This window comes from Hyperolius riggenbachi, chromosome 3 (genome assembly GCF_040937935.1).
Source record: "Hyperolius riggenbachi isolate aHypRig1 chromosome 3, aHypRig1.pri, whole genome shotgun sequence".
In the NCBI taxonomy this organism is placed as follows: Eukaryota; Metazoa; Chordata; class Amphibia; order Anura; family Hyperoliidae; genus Hyperolius; species Hyperolius riggenbachi.
In genome coordinates, this window is record NC_090648.1 from 211503602 (window position 1) to 211519518 (window position 15917).

Below are 15917 nucleotides of genomic sequence, written 5' to 3' on the forward strand. Positions count from 1 at the left end.
ACATTGTTTCAGCCTAAGAAATTTTGGTCAATCAGAAAGGAACAGGGGTGTGGGAGGGGAAAACAGGAGGGAAAGAGGCTTCAGCCAATCAGGCTGCATTAGTTAAGTCTGAGGGGAAGTAGAGGAGCAAAAAAAGACAACCCAGCATGCCCTGCACCTTCTCTTTTGTGTACCAAATTTTATGTGTACCAAATAAGAGTTATGTAAACTGGGGAATGATAATTTATCAACAAGAAAAGTAATAGTGATTTTAACTTTTGGATTGCCTGATTAGCATCCTTATTACTTGTTTACCAGATAAAAATAAAGAATTGATTTTTGATTTTATGCCCGAAAGTTACTCTTTAAAGAGGAACTCCAGTGAAAATAGGGTAATAAAAAAAAGTGCTTACTTTTTACAATAATTACCGTATGTATAAATGATTTAGTCAGTGTTTGCCCATTGTAAAATCTTTTAAATCCCTGATTTACATTCTAACATTTATCATATGGTGACATTTTTCCTGCTGGCAGGTGATGTAGCTGCTGCTTGCTTGTTTGGCAGTTGGAAACAGCTGTAAACAGCTATTTCCCACAATGCAATGAGGTTCACAGACAGGAAATTGCCAGGACACTGGTCCTCACAGTTTCCTGTGGGAGGGGTTTCACCACAATATCAGCCATACAGAACCCCCTGATGATCCGTTTGTGAAAAGGAAAAGATCTCTCATGTAAAAGGGGGTATCAGCTACTGATTGGGATAAAGTTCAATTCTTGGTCATGGTTTCTCTTTAAAGCTCAACACACACCATACATTCTTGGTTGTACAGATTTACCAAATCTATGTAGTATAAGGGCCAACAGATTGAAAATACCTTGAATTATTGATTGGATAAGCTCTTATACTACATGAAAGTGGTAAGATTGAACAACCAAGATTGTATAGTGTGTGTTGAGCCTTAGCTTCATTATTGTCTAGCTGAGTATATTACAAGGGCAAGTATTGCATGTAGCTCTATATGTTCATTATGCCTGGTACACACGATGCAATTTCACATCAGATTGATGGTCGAATGAATAATTTCCAAAAGGTCCAATCTGCTTTCCAATCGTTTTTCTGATTGATTTTCCGATCAGTATACAAAATCTATCAGAAAAATGATTGAAAATCAGATTGGACCTGTCAGAAATTAACGATTCGAGCTTAGTAACTAATCTAACGGGGAATTGCATGGTGTACCAGGCATTAAGCGTGTACTGCAGATTCCTGTAATGAATCTGTTGATTAAGCAGGGAATAAATGATGCTCAGTATAAAGAGTGAAATCAGAATGTGACAACATGTGGACCTTTGACTTGCTAGCTGATTTGGCACAAGTATCTCAGTGCAGTGCTTTCTGGTGTGTTGTAAACTAAAAAGGAGGGAGTGCAGCTTGAGTGTGAAATATCTGGAAAATCACTTCAAGCTTTGGTGAGACATTTCACAATGCAGTGTCAACGCTTTCCACTGACTTCTAGTTTAACTGGTGGAGAGATCAGATTTGTCACACGGTCCTTTTACTTACTGGCTTAAAGTAGCCATGCACAATGAGATCAGGTAAATGATCAATATCATCTGTCCACCTACTGTATATTTATCAATTGTTTACCTGCTTACTACCTTGCACCATTTAATATTAGATTCCAGAAGAAATCTGATCTAATATTGTTTACAGCTCTGATGCTGCTAGCTTTGTACTGTGCAATTAAATATAAAGCTATACTGTACAGTCATCAGTTGCGCACCACTCCATCTACAGCTCCCCCATCCGACTCCAACTCCGACTCCGGGTACCCAAAATGGCTCCGACTCCTCGACTCCGACTCCTTAGTCTAATACTTAACAGGGCTGTGGATTTTGTACAAAAATCATCCAACTCCCGATCCGACTCCTCAGTTTACGAAACCACGACTCCGACTCCGGGTGCCCAAAATTGCCCTGACTCCTCGACTCCGACTTCAACTCCACAGGCCTGCCATCCCCTTACCCAATCAATGATCAGTTGGTAAAATGCTGATTTAGAAAGTCTTTGTTTTTCATGAATTTAGTTGTTTTTTTATCCAATACAACTGAACTGTGTGAATTCAATTCATTATATGTGCCTGAAATTAAACTATGGAGTTCCCATCTATGGTCCCATGCATTGCATCACTTCACAAGGATTTTTATCAAACACACCATTTTATCATATTTCTTCATAAACTTTTGCTCTATAAACATGCATTTCATTCTGGGAAATAATAAGAATGGTCTTGGAATAAAACCTCCCTTCTCCTTCCCACTCTTTGTTTAGAATTAGAATGGGTACCCGAACCCAACCCGCATTTCAGGTAACCCGCAGGCAGGGCTGTGGAGTCGGAGTCGGGGAGTCGGAGTCGTGGAGTCGGGCAATTTTGGGTGCCTGGAGTCGGAGTCGGGGAAAAATGCACCGACTCCGACTCCTAATGAATTTGTAACTGTAATTAAAATAGAAAATATGATAAAATGTTCTATTTCTCAGATAATAGTCATTAAAAATAATGTATATATACAGTATATATACAGTAATAGCTGTGCTTAGTCCACAAAAATGAAATAAACCAATCAAAATTAGTTACTTGTGCTGCTTCAATAAAGCAGTCCCTGTATTTTTAAGGTCAGATATACATATCTGATTGTGACTGTATATATGATGTGTACACAGGAATCTCTTATATATACTAAATAACATCTATGCTGTAAGAATAAAGCCTGATGTGTAGCCGTGTCACTAATAGAGATGGTCAACGAGATGGAAATAATTCTGCATTGATGCTGATTTATGCAAATGTACGCACTCCCTTTGCTGATGAAATCAAATAATTTGATATGTTGTTAAAATTTGGTTTGGTGACTACAAATTAAAGGGTAACTGAGACGGATGAAAAGTAAAGTTTTATACATATCTGGGGCTTCCTCCAGCCCCCTTCAGGCTAATCAGTCCCTCGCTGTCCTCCACCACCTGGATCTTCTGCTATGAGTCCTGGTAATTCAGCCAGTCAGCGCTGTCCGGCCGCATGCCGCTCCCACAGCCAGGAACATTCTGCACCTGCGCAATAGTGCTGCACAGGTGTAGTATGCTCCTGGCGGCGGAGTGTGTGCATGCGCACTACACCAGACTGGCTCAAGTACCTGGACTCATAGCAGAAGATCCAGGTGGCGGAGGACGACAGCATGGGACTGATTAGCCTGAAGGGGGCTGGAGGAAGCCCCAGGTATGTATAAAACTTTAATTTCATCTGTCTCAGGTTTACTTTATTACACAGTAGCACTATACTCTACATATGCTCTCCCCACAGAGCTGCAGGGAATCCACTGAGAATGCTGTGCACATTGAACACAGAGGTGTTGTCTGTTTACAATCTCCTCATTCCCCTGCAGAGTACCTGCACATCACTCTTACATGTACCCAGGGGCGTAGCAATAGGCCCTGCAGCGCCTGCGCCCGCGGGGGGGCCCGCCCCCCCCCTGGGGCCCGCTCGGGGCCGTTTTTTGGGGGCTGGAGGGGTGGCAGCATGAGGGGAAAGCCTTGCCCACAGTCGGCGGGGAGAGGGGAAGTTCCCCCCTCTCCCTCACCTCGGGGCTCTCCCCTCTGCGCCCCCCTCCAGCTAGTGAATGTGTGTGGGCAGCGGGCAGCAGCGGCGCCGGGATACATACCTTCTTCCTTGCGTTCCATCGCCGCCTTCTCGCTCTAGCGGCTGACGTCACTTCCGGAAGCGGAAGTGACGTCAGCCGCTAGAGCGAGAAGGCGGCGATGGAAAGCAAGGAAGAAGGTATGTATCCCGCCGCCGCTGACGTCACTGCAGGGGGATTTTCAGGTGTCTGCTGCCCACATTACGATTTTCAGGTCACTGCTACCCACATTGTGATTTTCAGGTGTCTGCTGCCCACATTACGATTTTCTGGTCACTGCTACCCACATTGTGATTTTCAGGTGTCTGCTGCCCACATTATGATTTTCAGGCGTCTGCTGCCCACATTACGATTTTCTGGTCACTGCTGCCCACATTATGATTTTCAGGTGTCTGCTGCCCACATTACGATTTTCAGGTGTCTGCTGCCCATATTACGATTTTCTGGTGTCTGCTGCCCACATTACGATTTTCTGGTGTCTGCTGCCCACATTACGATTTTCAGGTGTCTGCTGCCCACTTTATGATTTTCTGGTGTCTGCTGCCCACATTAGGATTTTCTGGTGACAGCTGCCTACATTGCGATTTTCAGGTGTCTGCTGCCCACATTGCGATTTTCTGGTGTCTGCTGCCCACATTGCGATTTTCTGGTGTCTGCTGCCCACATTACGATTTTCAGGTGTCTGCTGCCCACATTACGATTTTCAGGTGTCTGCTGCCCACATTACGATTTTCAGGTGTCTGCTGCCCACATTGCGATTTTCAGGTGTCTGCTGCCCACATTACGATTTTCAGGTGCCTGCTGCCCACATTACGATTTTCAGGTGCCTGCTGCCCACATTACGATTTTCAGGTGTCTGCTGCCCACATTACGATTTTCAGGTGTCTGCTGCCCACATTACGATTTTCAGGTGCCTGCTGCCCACATTACGATTTTCAGGTGTCTGCTGCCCACATTACAATTTTCTGGTGTATGCTGCCCACATTAGGATTTTCTGGTGACTGCTGCCCACATTGCGATTTTCTGGTGACTGTTGCCCACATTGCGATTTTCTGGTGACTGCTGCCCACATTGCGATTTTCTGGTGACTGCTGCCCACATAAGGATTTTCTGGTGACTGCTGCCCACATTAGGATTTTCTGGTGTGTGCTGCCCACATTATGATATTCTGGTGACTGCTGCCCACATTAGGATTTTCTGGTGACTGCTGCCCACATTACGATATTCTGGTGACTGCTGCCCACATTAGGATTTTCTGGTGACTGATGCCCACATTGCGATTTTCTGGTGACTGCTGCCCACATGGCGATTTTCTGGTGACTGCTGCCCACATGGCGATTTTCTGGTGACTGCTGCCCACATTGCGATTTTCTGGTGAACTCTGCCCACATTACGATTTTCTGTCCCACATTACGATATTCTGGTGAACGCTGCCCACATTACAATTGTCTGGTGAATGCTGTCCACGTTACAATTTTCTGGTGACTGCTGCTCACGTTACGATTTTCTGGTGACTGGTGCCCACATTACGATTTTCTGGTGAACTCTGCCCACATTATGATTTTCTGGTGAACTCTGCCCACATTATGATTTTCTGGTGAACGCTGCCCACATTACGATTGTCTGGTGAATGCTGTCCACGTTACAATTTTCTGGTGACTGGTGCCCACATTACGATTTTCTGGTGAACTCTGCCCACATTATGATTTTCTAAAGGCCCACATTACGATTTTCTGGTGAACTCTGCCCACATTACGATTTTCTGGCCCACATTACGATTGTCTGGTAAAATGCTGCCCACTTTACAATTAATTTACAGTGAAACGCTGCCCCATTACGATTATTTGGCACCTATGGGGCGGGGGGGGGCCCATCCAAATATTCGCAGGGGGGCCCAGTGATTTCTAGTTACGCCCCTGCATGTACCCACACTTACATTGCCTAGGGCCTGATAGATGTTCTTTGTTCCGGTTTGTACCATTTACAAGTACTCTTACCAAGGACTAGTTTTAGTCTAAAGGGAATAAATATAGTAGTCTACATATCCTTTTCACTTACATACTTTTAATCAACAAAATTGTAATATGTAAATTAGAGGAGTCGGAGTCGAGGAGTCGGAGTCGGTGGAATCCTAAACTGAGGAGTCGGAGTCGGTGGATTTTTGGACCGACATCAACAGCACTTCAACCCAATGCACGCCTCTGGTAGCTGATACCCCCTTTCCCATGAGAAATCTGTACCTTTTCTCAGTAGATCATTGGGGGGGGGGGGTCTGTGCGGCTTATATGGTGGGCTGATATTGTGGTGGAACCCCTCCCACAGTGTGATGTCATTGCCATGGTCCTGACGGCAGTTTGCTGTCTGTGGACCTTATTGCATTGTGGGAAATAACTGTTTTTTCCAACTAGGCGAACTGACTAAAATAATTTATAAGTGAATTTTGTAAAAAATAAGCAATTTATTCATTATGTTATTTTCACTACAGTTCCTCTTTAGGCATGATTCATTATACTGATGTGAGCCTTAGCTTATTTGCTAGCAGGTGCAGTTGACCAGTGTTTCTCAACATTATTACAGCCTGCACCCCTTTATTAGGGACTGTGTTGGCTAAGTATCCCCTGTTATGAGTAACATTCTCTCACTTACCCCTTGACACATACATATTGCTTAGGAGTACATTATAATTGGGCATAAGTATTTATCAAACATTCTTTGATGCTTTTATTAACTATAAATACTTATACAGGTTAATTTATATATGGTTTATCTTTTTTATCTCAAAACTTAATGGAATACATTGACTATGACATGTTCAGGTACGCCCTCAGCCCAACTGGTGCAGGGAGCTTTCCAAGGTGATGAATATGTTCAGCTCTGAAGAAAATAGTAATAACATTGTTTAGAGATTCTCCCTCGAGTTACACCAGCTCCAACCCCCAACAACAGGAGCTGAGGTCTCCCCTAGCTCTAGTTACCAGCTCATGTTTTTGTAGCACTGCTCCACAACCTCATGAATAAGATAAAAGATTACTGTGAAAAAGCTTTGCAAGTTTTTGGAATGTGTTTTTTCCACAGTAATCTTTCTTTTTTTTATCTTATTCTTGAGGTTGTGGAGCAATGCTACAAAAAAAAGTAAGGAAACATCAATATCATTATATTTGTGGTTTGCATAACCATTTATTTTGAACCTTGTACAAATTATGTGCAGCCCATGACAAAAACCGTTTGCACCAAAGAGAGGTAGTCTGCATTGCTAACTAGAGGAGTAAATAGGGTGGTAAGAATGTGAGCTTAGTGTCACTGAGTGGGAAAACTAGACCCATGGTTGCTGCGGAAACCATCTGCAGCCTTGCATCCCCTTTTATCCTTGTGCAACCAGAGAACACTGATAAATATTTTACAGAAGTGTCAAATTGTGTGCTAACAAAAGGATAAAGACAATTAATACTTTCTGGTCCAGAGTGATTAGTATCAAATACAAATTTCTCCATACTGTATATTGAAAGGTCACTGTGCTTATTTTGTGTACAGAATATAGCCCAGGATTCACATCCTGGCTGGAGCCAGTACCTGACCAGTAAGGAGTGCGTTGGCAAAGCTTCATAACGCACCACAGTGTTTTTTTGGAAAATCTAAGCGCTGACGTTTTTCCGAAAACGCTCAGAAAGTGCTTACACCATGTTGTGTTATGGTGTAGTTCAGACAAGAGCGTTCAGTGCGCTGTCAGTTTTCAAAAGCGGTGCTTGAGCCATTTTAGGGCGTTTTCGCTGTAATGGGAGGTATAGGAAAAACGCAAAACGCTTTCATATTAAAATGTAATGTTAATTATTGTGTAAGCGAGATCAGTGCTTAGATTAGGTTCGCTTTAACATGCGCCAGCAGTAAGCCTGGGTTCCCAGAGAAAACAAACAAGTCTACAATAGTTTGCTGTATTTAATTTGTCAAGAAATGGTACATTAACAATGACATCAGTGTTGGAAGGTTACTGAAACACACAGTCACTGAAATTACCGTAGCTATCAGAATGTAACCGGAAAGGTGATTAACCATTCTGCTATAAAGGAGCGAATGATCAGAAACTGGCAAATGTGCATAAACTAAAACAACCACATGGCATGCATTGCATTGTATGTAGCCCGCAGTGCCTAGTTCACTAACTGTATCCTGACCATCAGTAATGGTGAAGCAAGCCAGTGAGACTACTGCACTAATGCGTGATGTACACTCATTTTTGCACTGATATATTTTATATTTTGACGTTTTTGTCAGGGAAAATGTAAATATATATATATATATATATATATATATATATATATATATATATATATACAGGATCTTCTAAAAAAATTTGCATATTATGATAAAGTTCATTATTTTCTGTAATGTACTGATAAACATTAGACTTCCATATATTTTAGATTCAAATACACACAACTGAAGTAGTTCAAGCCTTTTATTGTTTTAATATTGATGATTTTGGCATACAGCTCATGAAAACCCAAAATTCCTATCTCAAAACATTAGTATATTTCATCCGACCAATAAAAGAAAAGTGTTTTTGAAACAAAACAAAAGTCAACCTTCAAATAATTATGTTCAGTTATGCACTCAATACTTGGTCGGGAAACTTTTTGCAGAAATTACTGCTTCAATGCGGCATGGCATGGAGGCAATCAGTCTGTGGCACTGCTCAGGTGTTATCGAGGCCCAGGATGCTTCGATAGCGGCCTTAAGCTCATCCAGAGTGTTGGGTCTTGCGTCTCTCAACTTTCTCTTCACAATATCCCAAAGATTCTCTGTGGGGTTCAGGTCAGGAGAGTTGGCAGGCCAATTGAGCACAGTAATACCATGGGTCAGTAAACCATTTACCAGTGGTTTTGGCACTGAGCAGGTGCCAGGTCGTGCTGAAAAATGAAATCTTCATCTCCATAAAGCTTTTCAGCAGATGGAAGCATAAAGTGCTCCAAAATCTCCTGATAGCTAGCTGCATTGACCCTGCCCTTGATAAAACACAGTGGACCAACACCAGCAGCTGACATGGCACCCCAGACCATCACTGACTGTGGGTACTTGACACTGGACTTCAGGCATTTTGGCATTTCCCTCTCCCCAGTCTTCCTCCAGACTCCGGCACCTTGATTTCCGAATGACATGTAAAAGTTGCTTTCATCCGAAAAAAGTACTTTGGACTACTGAGCAACAGTCCAGTGCTGCTTCTCTGTAGCCCAGGTCAGGTGCTTATGCCACTGTTTCTGGTTCAAAAGTGGGTTCATGCTTCCATCTGTTGAAAAGCTTTATGGAGATGAAGATTTCATTTTTCAGCATGACCTGGCACCTGCTCACAGTGCCCAAACCACTGGTAAATGGTTTACTGACCATGGTATTACTGTGCTCAATTGGCCTGCCAACTCTCCTGACCTGAACCCCATAGAGAATCTGTGGGATATTGTGAAGAGAAAGTTCAGAGACGCAAGACCCAACACTCTGGATGAGCTTAAGGCCACTATCGAAGCATCCTGGGCCTCCATAACACCTGAGCAGTGCCACAGGCTGATTGCCTTCATGCCAAGCCACATTGAAGCAGTCATTTCTGCAAAAGGATTCCCAACCAAGTATTGAGTGCATAACTGAACATAATTATTTGAAGGTTGACTTTTTTTTGTTTTAAATACACTTTTCTTTTATTGGTCGGATGAAATATGCTAATTTTTTGAGATAGGAAATTTGGGTTTTCATGAGCTGTATGCCAAAATCATCAATATTAAAACAATAAAAGGCTTGAACTACTTCCGTTGTGTGTATTTGAATCTAAAATATATGAAAGTCTAATGTTTATCAGTACATTACCGAAAATAATGAACTTTATCATAATATGCTGATTTTTTTTAGAAGATCCTGTATATATGTGTATGCAGTCCAAGGGAGGGCAGCAGCTCCACAGGCAGTATTACACTCACCAGGTGGTGTGCATGCAATTGGGGGTGCCCAGTATAACAAAAGTCCAGAGAATTGCAGCACACAAGCTCAGATTTATTGAGCAAATAATAAAGCTTATAGCAGTAGTACACAGCAAACGTTTCGGCTGACCACAGCCTTTATCAATGCCCAAGGCATTATTATTTGCTCAATAAATCTGAGCTTGTGTTCTGCAATTCTCTGTACTAATATATATATATAACATTCACAGTGCCGGTGGAAAAAGTATTTGAACCCTTGGATTTATTAACTGGTTGAACCTCCTTTGGCAGCAATAACTTCAACCAAACGTTTCCTGTAGTTGCAGTTCAGACGTGCACAATAGTCAGGAGTAATTCTTGACCATTCCTCTTTACAGAACTGTTTCAGTTCAGCAATATTTTTGGGATGTCTGGTGTAAATCACTTTCTTGAGATCATGTGTCAGCATCTCAATCGGGTTAAGGTCAGGACTCTTGACTGGCCCACTCCAGAAGGTATATTTTCTTCTGTTTAAGCCATTCTGTTGTTGATTTACTTCTTTACTCTGGGTTGTTGTCCTGGTGCAACACCTACCTTATGCTGACCTTCAGCGGGTGGACAGATGGCATTAAGTTTACTGTACTAATATATATATATATATATATATATATATATATATATATATATATATATATATATATATATATATATATATATATATATATATATATATATATATATATATATGAAAAAGTATGTGAACCCTTTGGATATATATGGATTTCTGCTCTTGCAGTCATCTTTACAGGATGGCCACTCCTAGGGAGAGTAGCAGCAGTGCTAAACTTTCTCCATTATAGACAATTTGTTTTAACACGGACTGATGAACTGCAAGGCTTTTGGAGATACTTGTATAACCCTTTACAGCTTTATGGATGTCAACAATTCTTAATGGTAGGTCTTCTGAGAGCTCTTTCATGCGAGGCACCATTCACATCAGGCAATACTTTTTAGGAAAAGCAAACCCAAAACTGGTGTGTTTTTGTATAGGGCAGGGAAGCTGTAACCAACACCTCAAATCTCATCTCATTGATTGGACTCCAGCTGGCTGACACCTCACTCTAATTAGCTCCTGGAGATGTAATTCGTCTAGGGGTTCACATACTTTTCCCACCTGCACTGTGAATGTTTATGTGGTGGTGTGTTCAATAAAAACGTGGAAACATTTAATTATTTGTGTGGTATTAGTTTAAACAGACTGTTGTTGTGACTTAGATGAAGATCAGATTACATTTTATGACATATAATAACACATATAATTCCAAAGGTTTCACATACTTTTTCTTGCTACTGTAGATATTATGTCACAGCAAAGTTATCATTTGATACAAATATTCATCTCGTTTTGCAGACACGATGACTTAAAGGAGATGTTGGACAGTAACAAGGACTCTCTGAAGCTGGAGGCCATGAAAAGGATTGTTGCCGTGAGTGACTCTTCACTTGTATCATGACATCCATAATGTACTGATTCTGACAAAGGGATATATCTCAATTTCTCTCTTAGATGATAGCAAGAGGAAAGAACACATCTGATTTATTCCCTGCCGTTGTGAAGAATGTGGCCTGTAAGAATATAGAGGTGAGTTAAAATGAGGATTGGTGGTCCACATGGACGTGAGTGACACATCCATACCACAAAGTGATACATTATATGGCAAGCATGCATGCTTCATACCTGCCAGCAGCAGTGAGGAACCAAGTAATATATCCCACAACATTTACTGACAGTCATACCTGCTTCCCAGCTGGATAGTTGACACCTGGCAACATGTCTTCCTGGCTCACTTAAGAGATATAGGAGATCAATGTATCTCAAAGGTTCCTAAAAAATGCACAGGGACACCAGGAACTGAGTAATGTAGTATTATGTGTTCAAAGATGGGTGAAAGAAAAATGATGTAGTATCTGTACTTACAAACTCGGGTTGCTTAGCTGAGCAATCACCATTTGCGCATGTGGAGAAGTACAGTCCCCACTCTGACTTTCCACGTTCTATCAATATGGTTGCACTCCAGAAAAATTATACCTAAAAAGGCTATAAACATAAAAAAAAACCCACCCAACAGCAGTAACTATAGTTAGACACAGGGTAGGAAGCGCTCAATATATATAAAATCACTAAAAAAAAGCATTTAAAAGGAAAGTAAATTTAGGCTCACCTCCAAATAGGACATGCTGGTTAATGCAACAGTTAATTTCAAAATGCACATAAGGCAGCCCTGTTCGCAGCCATTAACTGCTTAATTGGTCAATTGGTGTGCCAAAATATATGTGTGAAATGAGCCTGGAGTGCCTTTAAAGCTTGGAGAGCAGAGCATTAAATGTTTTTTAATTTTTAAATATAATTTGGGTACAACCTATTCTGTTTCTGTCTTCCTGGCTGCCTCTGCTTAGAACCTCAGCCTGTCAATCTCAACATTCAATACAGAAGTTTGCCTTCTTAAAACAGAAGGTATTTTTGATTATTCAGGTTGGAGAAAGCTCTGAGGTGTCCCACAGTGCATCATATTATTCAGCAGTTATGCACTGTGGGACACCTCAGAGCTCACTCCAACCTGTTTTAAGAAAGCAAACTTATGTTTTGCATAGCATTTTAGTAAGGAGTTTTTGTTTTTTTTTCTTTCAGCAACTTACTCACTCATATGAGTTTTAGTTCACCATGAGCTTGCTGGACAATCTGTAACATTCAATACGGATACCACTGTAGAATGTGCACAGTGCTTAAATACCTGCCTCAGAAAAGACCTGGGTGCTGGTACCACAATAAATCAATAAACATATTCAACCATTTTAGCTTACAGAAGCTAGCCTAAACATATGTATGAAAGTCATATAAATATAATATATCCAGTTAGAAAACATTTCACATATTTGGAATAAAGACTTGTAACAGTGTCCAGTATAAGGTGTCTTACACTTTTTTCCTAGTTAGGTATGATTTCTGGCATGGAGCTATGTGATTGCTCTGTTACTGCAGTCTACACTCTCACACTTACGGTATATGTGCTGGTCAGGAAAACAGATGTACTGTGCAGTGACAGAGCCTTCCATCAGCAGCAGCTAACTCATTTCTCATACCACATTTGCCACAACACAGTATATATTGGTATTGACTGACACGAAATCAGGCCACCAGCACAGCACAGAGGGCGCAGGATCTGGGAAGTCTGTGGTAGTTTTCCTGTTTCATTAGTTTAGTAATGTCCTGGCGAATAGTGCAAACAAGAATGTAACTTTCTTCCACTTGATCCTATAAGTACAATGTTTTACATACCTAAATAGTATTGTTTTAATAATGCACAGTGTTGTCTCATCTTACTGGCCTGAGGTGCAGATTCTCTTTGGTTCTAATAGAGGTCTGCCATCTTGTTTTCTTTCAGTGTATTTAGATACAGTGGGATGCGAACGTTTGGGCAACCATGTTAATCGTCATGATTTTCCTGTATAAATCGTTGGTTGTTACGATAAAAAATGTCAGTTAAATATATCATGTAGGAGAGACACACAGTGATATTTGAGAAGTGAAATGAAGTTTATTGGATTTACAGAAAGTGTGCAATAATTGTTTAAATAAAATTAGGTAGGTGCATACATTTGGGCACTGTTGTCATTTTATTGATTCCAAAACCTTTACAACTAATTATTGGAACTCAAATTGGCTTGGTAAGCTCAGTGACCCCTGATCTACATACACAGGTGAATCCAATTATGATAAAGAGTATTTGAAGGGGTTCTGTTGACCTTTTAAAAAACAAAAACTGCTACTTACCTGGGGCTTCTATTGGCCCCTTGCAGCTGGAATGTCCCGTGCCGTCCTCTTCTAATGCACCGTTCCCCACCGCCAGCAACGGTGTAATTATTTGTCTAACTAGATGAATAGAAGTGCGGCTGCGCAGCCGTGGCCGCGCGTGTGCTCGCTACCACACGCGTCAGCAGGAGCTAACTGCGCAGGCGCAGTATAGGAAAAAAACAACTCTCAAATGACCTGAAGACAAAGATTGTTAACTATCATGGTTTAGGGGAAGGATACAGAATGCTGTCTCAGAGATTTCAGCTGTCTGTTTTCACTGTTAGGAGCATATTGAGGAAATGGAAGACCACAGGCTCAGTTCAAGTTAAGGCTCAAAGTGGCAGACCAAGGAAAATCTCAGATAAACAGAAGCGACGAATGGTGAGAACAGTCAGAGTCAACCCACAGACCAGCACCAAAGACCTACAACATAATTTTGCTGCAGATGGAGTCACTGTGCACGTTCAACCATTTTGCGCACTTTACACAAGGAGATGCTGTTTGCGAGAGTGATGCTGAGGAAGCCTTTTCTCCGCCCACAGCACAAACAGAGCCGCTTGAGGTATGCTAAAGCACATTGGGACAAGTCAGACATTTTGGAATGAGGTGCTGTGGACTGATGAAACTAGAATTGAGTTATTTGGGCATAACAAGGGGCGTTATGCATGGAGGAAAAAGAACACAGCATTCCAATAAAAACACCTGTTGCAGTACAGTAAAATATGGTGGTCGTTTCTTCATGCTGTGGGACTGTGTGGCCAGTGCAGGGACTGAGAATCTTGTCAAAGTTGAGGGATGCATGGATTCCACTCAATGGCCATCTCAGTCCCCAAACCTGAATATAATTGAAAATCTGTGGTGTGAGTTAAAGAGAGCTGTCCATGCTCGGAAGCAAAACCTGAATTAACTAGACATGTTTTGTAAAGAGGAATGGTCCGAAATACCTTCAACCAGCATCCAGACTCTCATTGGAACCTACAGTAAGTGTTTAGAGGCTGTAATTTCTGCAAAAGGAGGATCTACTTAATATTGATTTCATTTATTTTTTGTGGTGCCCAAATGTATGCACCTGCCTAATTTTGTTTAAAGGGGAACTGAAGAGAGAGGTATATGGAGGCTGCCATGTTTATTTCCTTATAAGCAGTACCAGTTGCCTGGCAGCCCTGCTGATCCTCTGCCTCTAATACTATTAGCCATAGCCCCTGAACAAGCATGCAGCAGATCAGGTGTTTCAGACTTTAAAGTCAGATCTGACAAGATTGGCCGCATGCTTGTTTCTGGTGTTACTCAGATACTACTGCAGAGAAATAGACCAGCAGGGCTGCCAGGCAACTGGTATTGATTAAAAGGAAATAAATATGGCAGCCTCCGTGTACCTCTTACTTCAGTTCCCCTTTAAACAAGTATTGCACACTTTCTGTGAATCCAATAAACTTCATTTCACTTTTCAAATATCACTGCGTGTGTCTCCTATATCATATATTTAACTGACATTTTTTATCGTAACAACCAATGATTTATGCAGGAAAATCACTACGATTAACAACGTTGCCTGAACTTTTGAATCCCGCTGTATTAGACTGAAGCCAGTGGCACTTTTAACTGCTTAGGAACCACTACTAATGTTATCCATTTCTGTTGCTAACAACTGTGGCACTGTTAGGGCGGGTTCACACTCGGGCACTTTCCAGCACTTTGCTAATGGCCAGCTATCAACCAAGTGCTGTTGCTAATGTATCCCTATAGGATCATTCTCACTTCAGCATTTGCGATTTGCATAAAATGCAAATGTGCTGCATACAGCGCTTTGGGGTGATTGCAATGTGATTCTCGTTCTACTGAATTAAAATTACAAACGTAAATCGTGGCAAAATTGCGTAATTTTGTGATTTGCGTTCTAAATGTGGACCGTTTAGTTGACTGGAATTCTAGTGAGTCTAGTGACAAGGCCTTCGCTGGCTGGGTAGATTAGGGTTAGTCAGGCAATGCAGTTGTCTTCACAGAGACCCTAAAGGGTCCCATACACTCAGCCGATTTTTGGCCGATCGATTAAAATCGATCGATTGGTTGATTGCAAATCGGTTGACCAATCGATCGATTGGCGGCCGATTTTGATCGATTTCAATCGTTCTAGCAGGGTGGAAAATCTAGGTCGATCTGTTGAGATTGCTTATCATTTTGCATTGGCCCTAATGGCAATCTGATGGCAAAAAAAATGCCATTAGATCGATTTTCAATAGAATTCAAACTGAAATCTATTGGAAATCTATTCCTAGTAAAAAATGTTCCTAAACACATCAGATCGATAAGAAATCTATCTGATGATCTATCTGCTGGTAATCTAACGAGTGTATGGCCACCTTAAGAAGTAAAAGAAAGCACTTAACACTAGAAAGGGCTGCAGCTGTGTAAGTATGAGGTATATGTGGTACCACGTTTGTGGTTGTGCTTTGCTATAG

General features: G+C 41.4%; 1 protein-coding gene across 8 annotated transcripts in view; it reads left to right on the top strand.

The window, feature by feature from the left end:
• AP3B2 (adaptor related protein complex 3 subunit beta 2) overlaps positions 1 to 15917 on the top strand; it is a 115875-nt gene that overhangs the window by 21684 nt on the left and 78274 nt on the right. For all 8 annotated transcript variants that reach the window (XM_068275632.1, XM_068275631.1, XM_068275633.1 and 5 more), the window contains exons 2-3: positions 11017 to 11092; positions 11173 to 11247. In XM_068275632.1, the coding sequence (XP_068131733.1) occupies positions 11017 to 11092; positions 11173 to 11247 (151 nt within the window). The remainder of the gene's footprint in view (positions 1 to 11016; positions 11093 to 11172; positions 11248 to 15917) is intronic.